The sequence below is a fragment of the Psammomys obesus genome, unplaced genomic scaffold (genome assembly GCF_907164565.1).
Source record: "Psammomys obesus unplaced genomic scaffold, mPsaObe1.curated_primary_1811, whole genome shotgun sequence".
NCBI classification, from domain to species: domain Eukaryota; kingdom Metazoa; phylum Chordata; class Mammalia; order Rodentia; family Muridae; genus Psammomys; species Psammomys obesus.
In genome coordinates this window covers 10,305,990-10,312,895 of record NW_026596134.1, presented here as the reverse complement: position 1 = coordinate 10,312,895, position 6,906 = coordinate 10,305,990, and the positions used below count along the sequence as shown (strand labels likewise).

General features: G+C 43.3%; 1 protein-coding gene across 1 annotated transcript in view; it reads left to right on the top strand.

Annotated features, from left to right (window-relative positions):
- The window catches only part of Catsperb (cation channel sperm associated auxiliary subunit beta), a 115,104-nt gene that overhangs the window by 69,850 nt on the left and 38,348 nt on the right, over positions 1-6,906 (top strand). Inside the window, exons 14-15 of the mRNA XM_055593100.1 lie at positions 3,452-3,543; positions 3,702-3,895. Coding sequence (XP_055449075.1) covers positions 3,452-3,543; positions 3,702-3,895 — 286 coding nt within the window. The remainder of the gene's footprint in view (positions 1-3,451; positions 3,544-3,701; positions 3,896-6,906) is intronic.

Sequence of the window (6,906 nt, the reverse complement as noted above, 5' to 3'; positions counted from 1 at the left end):
GGTGACTCTACTGCAGGAGATTGTGTAAAGAGAGAAGAGGCATAGGAACAGAGATTGGGCCCCGGAGTGAAGTTTGAACATGAGCAGTCAAGGGTACAAAAACCTAGAAGGATGGAGTCATCTAAACCCAAAACAGAGGGTACCTCGGAAAGCACTCCAGTGCTTGGAGAGAAGCTAAAATAAGGACCGAGAGGTCACTTTGGATTTGAAGGCACTCTGGAGCAGAGTGACCTGGGTGAAAGCGATTTCACTCGTGTGGGACAGAGAGGATAGAGAGAGCCAGAGTCGGAGCAGCTGTTGGATGGAAGCCTCCAGGGCTGCCCTGCTCATTGATGGCAGTTATCTTTACCCTGGGTCTGTCCTCTGAACAGTTAGTCCTCTCTACCTCCAGAACACAGACCCCTAAATGTAAGCCCGTCTTTTGTCAGCCTAGTCCCCTTCTTTCTTCTTTTAAGGTTTATTTCTCTCCTCCCCTAGCACCACACAGTACTTGATCACCTAAAAGCAATTCTTGACACTTTGAGACTCCAACTGGGAGGAGTTGGGGGGCAGGTTTGGTAACTGAGTGGGCTTCTGGCCATGGCCAGTGACTTCAGACACAAAGAGCTTACCTTCTTAACATTAATGAACTGTGGGTTTTTAAAGCTTAATTAGAGCTTTACAACAAAATCAAGGAGAAAGAACAGAAAGTTCTCATTTACTCCCCCACCGCTCTTGTTTCCCCCCACCGCTCTTGTTTCCCCCACTGTCCACAGAGCCCCAGAGCTCTACGCTTGTTACAACTGGCAACCTATACAGGCCCAACTTCACCCAGCGTTCATGATTTGTGGCAGCGTTCACTTCTTTGAGATAGGAAATTACTATGTGGTCCAAACCTTCAGTTCTGCTGCCTCAGCCGCATAAGCGCTAAAGGAACAGGCATGTGCCACTATGTGTTTTTGTTATTTTGGCTTGCCTTCTAGTACTTGTATGGAAGGGTGTCCAGGAAACCCACAACTCCAAGGCCACAAATCTGAGACATGGTACCAAATGTTACTGTTTTCTTGTTAGTTGCTGTGGACCTGCCTTTTTGATCTGGTGAGAAGGTGTCCAGAAAACTCACAAGTGTGAGGGCTGGGAAGCTATCCTAGATCTGAGGTGGGACAGTTTCCCAGTGTTTTCTGAGACATGGGGGCTCAGGAACCATACAGCTCTGAGAGGAGGCCTCCTCAGCAGAGATGTTTTGGCTCCCAGGGGAAGGTTGCCCCAACTCCTGGTGAGCTGAGGAGCCTAGGAACCTGAGCTCCACTCCTTTGTTTCTTCTTTCTTCTCTTCTTCCAACAAGAGCCTCGCAGCAGGCAGTAAATCTCTTAGATTTATTAGACGGACAGATACAGGAGAGGAGTGCTGGATCCAGGAGTGGCTGCCACTGCTCCTGGGAGGAAGCAGGGAACTGGGCACAGACAGCCCTTATATAGGATTTCTTAGAGGGTGGAGCTTTCTAGGGTAGGGACTTCCATAGTGCGGATTGGTGGGAGTTTAAGTCTTGAGCTTGGGGAGCTCAGGGATTGGTGGGTTTCCTTGTTCAGACTTTTCACCTCAAAATTGCATAATGTGAGATTAGTTCTACTGAGGTGCTGGAGATGACAGCACAGAGGTTTGAGGGTGAGAGGAGGAGCGGGGGGCTGCTGGAGCTCCCGAATTAGGCATGGGTCTGCCCACCTTTCTGCCTTGAGGGATTATAAACTATAAAAAAAAAAATCCAAAATTGTGAAGCCAGTAGGCTGAAGCAGGGACGGCTGTCCTCACCATGGTGACATGTCGCCATGGCAGCCTCATGCCGCTCTCACGGCCGTGGCGATAGGCATTCTGAGCCAGGAACAGTGTCTGGTTCCCATAGCAGTTAGCTGAGGCAGGAGTTGCCATTTTGTCTCCTTCCTCCACAGCTCTAGGCAGGAAGGAGGGACTGACTGCCCTGAGGTGGGAAGGGGTGGCCTGCTGCTCCAGGGCTAGACGGATCTCTTTATGTGTGTGTTTGTGTGTGTGTGTGTGTGTGTGTGTGTGTGTGCGCGCGCGCGCGCGCAGTGGGCCATGAGAGCAGCGGTCAGTGGGTCGCTGTGATTCACCACCACTATGTGGGGAGGGGTTCCCAGAGCTTGGGGACATTGGGACTGCTTGGGCAGCCTCTGCGGCTTGGGGTGGCCTTCCAGCCTACAGAAGTATCTTCACTGTAGCGCCGCTGCTGTGGACCACTGATCAGTCAAGGTGATGGCCTCTCTTTTCATCAGGGGTGGGGGTAACCCCTCCCTGGGAGCTGTAAAGTCTCTGTTGAGGAGGCCTCCTCTCAGAGCCGTGTGGTTCCTGGGTTTCCGTGTCTCAGGATACCCTGTCCCTAGAGACACTGTCCCACCTCAGAGCTGTGTGGTTCCTGGCTTGTGAAGTTGTGGGTTTCCTGAGCTCCTGAGTCCCAGGACCTTTTCCCATGCCAGCAGGAAGGCCAACATTGGGAATCAAGCCAGGTCCTCTAGAAAAGCAGCTATTGCTTTTAAATGCTGCGCATCTCCCAGCCTCAACCTATTCATCAACTGAAAGACATTTCAGGTGCTCCTAATAAAAAAGTGCTATTAGAATCCACATGCAGATTTTGGTATAGACATATTTTTTGAACTCACAGAAAATACCTAGGGATCAGAAAGAAGGAAAAGAAGACCTCCCCTATCAGTGGATTTGGGGAGAGGCATGCATGCAGAGGGTGGAGGAAGGGAGGGATTGGGATGGGAGGAGGGAGGGAACCACAGGGGGGATACAAAGTGAATTAAGTGTAATTAATAAAGAATTAAAATTTTAAAAATGAATTAAAAAAAGAAAATACCTAGGAATATTGCATATGATAAGAATATATTTGAGTTAAAACAAACTACCTAACTTCCCATACTTTTCTTCATTCCCAACAGCAATAAGTTAAAATTTTTTCATATCCTTCTAGCATTTGGGGTTTTGTTATTTGTGTTTTTTTTTTTTTTAATTTCCAGTTCCCTGATGATGTGTGATTACTTTTTTGTGCTTACTTTCCATCTGCTCATCTGTGTGTGTGTGTGTGTGTGTGTGTCCCATTCTCTCTTGTGCTGTGTGTGTGTGTTCCTAAATCTGTCTCCCCAGTGTTGGTATCATGAACCCTCTCTACCTTACCTTATTCTCTTTGCTCTCTCCCTCTTATCTCTCTCCCCACTCCCTCCTTTAATGGCCATTCTGTACCCTTCTAGATGCCCCTGGCTATTCTTTTATCTATAACAAACCTTCTTCTCCAGCATACCTAGGAGCAGCCATGTCCTCATTTCAAATTTTTTATTCAAATATGAAGTGTCAAATTGCTTTTTAGGAAACTTGTCTTAATTTTCAATCACACCAGTAGTGAGTGTACATCTATTTTCAGTCAAGTGTCATCTCTTGTAGATGGGGTTATGACTTGCAGGTAGAGCATTTGCCTGACATTCATGAAGTTCTAGGTTTGATCCCCAACACTAAAAAGACGATAGTGAGCAAAATTGTGTTGACAGCTAAAAAGTCTGAACAACTGTTGTCCAGATAGTCATTTGTTAGATGGTTTATTACTATTATCAATCCTACTATTGGTATATTTTATTTCTAAATTATGTTAATATGCCTGCTTATTTAAGCCACTGGGATATCCATTCTTTTTATGTTTGTTGCTTTGTTTTTAGTAAATCTGGAAATGCTTACATCAGAAAAGTATATAAACACACCAGTTCTCCTTTGGGATTCGATACTTCAGTTGTCGCAGAAATACTCGAACCTTTTGGGATAGAGGAAATAAGTGACAGCCCTTGTTTATCTAGCGGTCTTACCATTTCAAGTAATGGAAACAATTTCTACACTCTTACTCTTACATCACAAAGTAAGTATAAACATATAATCTAACTCTGATAGTTTCAAAAAAATAAACACTTACCTTTTGGGACGACTTCATGTTCCTTTACAATATAATAGTGTTAATTGGTATGCATATGTGTGTGTATGCATATATGTGTATGTATGTGTTTTATGTATGTTTGTGTGTGTGTGTGCATGTATATGTGCGTGTGTGTATGTGTTCGTATGAGCATGTGTGTGTATGGTGCTGTGCTGAAGATTGAACCTAAAGCCTTCTATATGCTAGGTAATTACTCTAATAATATAGTAGTATCTATACTCTCAAATTCTAGTCCAACTGGCAATCAACCAAAGTTTGTACTTAAGTTGCAGAATAATAAAACACAACTACAACTGCATTAATATATCCTCAACATTGGTGCTTATTATTTATTACAGTAAGAATTATTTTGTCTTAAATGGTACTCAGAAAAAGTAAGAGAAAATGGGGTTTTTGTGTCAATGAGAAATATTTTTGAAAATGTAGTATTGTAAAGCTTTTTAAAAAAAGCCAGTAATGGTGATGCAATACCTCCACTCCTAACATGGAGGGGGCAGAAGCAGAGGTAGAGGCAGTCAGATCTTTGTGAGTCTCAGGCCAATCTGGTGTGGATATCTGGGTCCAAGTTGGACAAGGGTGTATGGAGAATTTGTGTCAAATTAAAAAAAATATTATGACAGTTTTGCCCTACATAATAAAAATAGATTTGAAGTGGGCAGTGGTGCCATACCCTTTACTCAAAGCACTTGGGAGACGGAGGCAGGCGGATCCCTGTTAGTTTGAGGCCTGGTCTCCAGAGTGAGCTCCAGGACAGCCAGAACTGTTAAACTGAGAAACCCTGTGCTGAAAAACAAAAACAAGACAGAACAAACAAAAAGGAATTTGAGTATCTGTCATAAAGAATATTTCTGTTTCTAATCATTATCTGATAGATATACAGCAGAAGTTAATCAGCTTTGGGGTAGATAGGTGGTTCAGTGATTTTGTATATACTGCTTTTGTGGAAGACCCAAGTTCATTCTCAGCACCAACTTCAGGCACTCAATAGAGCCTGGAGCTCCAAACCCAGGGGATTGGATGCCTCTGCTCTCTGAGGGCACCTATATTGACACACATAAACACATACAACTACACATTTTTTTGTAATTTAATTAAGGATTTAGGTTTTTCTGAGTAACACTGAGAAGCCATTAGAAGGTTAGAAAACGACCTGATCTGACTTCCTTTTAAACAAGAACGCTTCATCTTTTGTGAGTTGGCAGATGGTCTAAACAGGCCGCAGGGGAAAGCAGAGAAACCAGCTAAGGCAAGTCATCAGGTGGGAAACCGTGTTAAACTTTAGGTTCCCGTTATTTATCCACTTGCTCAGCCTGCACCTGCCAAGCATACCAAGGCTCTGGGTACAATCTCCAGAACACAAAAAGACAGGTTGGAAAAAATAAATATAGCGTATATGAATGCCACCAGATAATGTACTCCTGAACCCTGTCACTTGGACTCTGGACAAGAGACTCATGCATTTGAGGTGAGCCTCAGCTACATACCAAGAACCTGTTCTGATTTTTCTTTTTTTATTGAAAACATCATAAAATATATTTTGATCATGTTCCCTCACCCATCAATTCTTTCCAGATTCTCCCCTTCTCCCCACTACTCTGTTCTCTTAACTTTATTCTCTCTCTTTCTCTCAACAACAAACACACAGCGCTCCCCCCAGACCAGAAATCAGTAATAGACTAGGAAGACCAATGAGACAAAAACAATGTGCAAGCAAAGCCAAATGCGACAAAAACTCTATAAAAATAGCATTGAATTGGTTTTGTATAAGCCCATCCTGCCTGAGCAGGGTGTGTGTGTGTGTGTGTGTGTGTGTGTGTGTGTGTGTGATGAGGACTGAGTGAGGCACTGATAAGTGGGTATAGAAGAATGCCATTTAAAGTCATTTTATTGCTCTGTTCCTTTAACATACTAATAGTATTTGGCTCTCCCCTGGGCCCATTTCCTATCTAGTTGTAGGCTCTTCTCCACTTAAGCAGTGTCAGGCCCAGGTTCCAGCTCATAGAGCAGGCCTTAAAGCCAAGAAAGTGGTTGATTACTTCCATAATGTTTGTGCCACTGATGTACCCATTTATCTTGCAGACACATCACTGTTGTAGATCACAGGCTTTGTAGCTGGGTTGATAACTAATTTCTCCTCTGGTACCATGCATGCCGAGTACCTTCTAGTACCATGAGTACTAATCAGTAGGCATGAAGCTTCCTTCTAGTTAGGTAGCAACGTGACTTTTCTGTTATCTTCTGTTATCAACTGTTACCTTCGTCAAAGGGCCGCCCATCAGTTTGTGCAGAGCAACCAGTAACCTTGGAAAGAGCCTGTGAGGCTTGGGCGTCCATGAGCTCCTTCAGTCAACAGCTCAACAGGATGTAGCTCATTCCTGGCACTGGAGATTTTACTTGGTGATATAAGATATCTTGTTGGAGCATCGTCTTCCTTATTATTTGATGACTCCATTTTGATTCCTTTTCTATATTAATATCTTTTAGGAACAGTAGTATGTTTCCCTATGATTTTTAGGTGACTTTGATGTTAGCTATTTCTCTCATATGCCCTCCTTCTACCCTTCTCTTGCATTCCCATCCCTATTTAACTCTCCCATTCCAGTTTCCTCTTTGTTTCTTTATAGCAATGAATTCTACGTATTTGGACCGTCTTCCTCCATCTTTCAGTTAATTTAGCTAATGGTTTGTCAATCTTCTATTTTGTCTAAGAAGCAACTCTTTATTTCATGATTTTTGTATTGTTTTTATTGATTTTTTTTCCTCTGTTTCATTGATTTCAGTCCTGAGGTCGACTATTTCTTGCTGTCTTTTCTCTTTTGGTGTTATTTCTTCCTGTTGTAGAGCTTTCAGGTGTCCCACTAAGTTACTAATACAAGATAGCTTCAGGTTTGTGTGTGTGTGTGTGTGTGTGTGTGTGTGTGTGTGTGTGTGTGTGT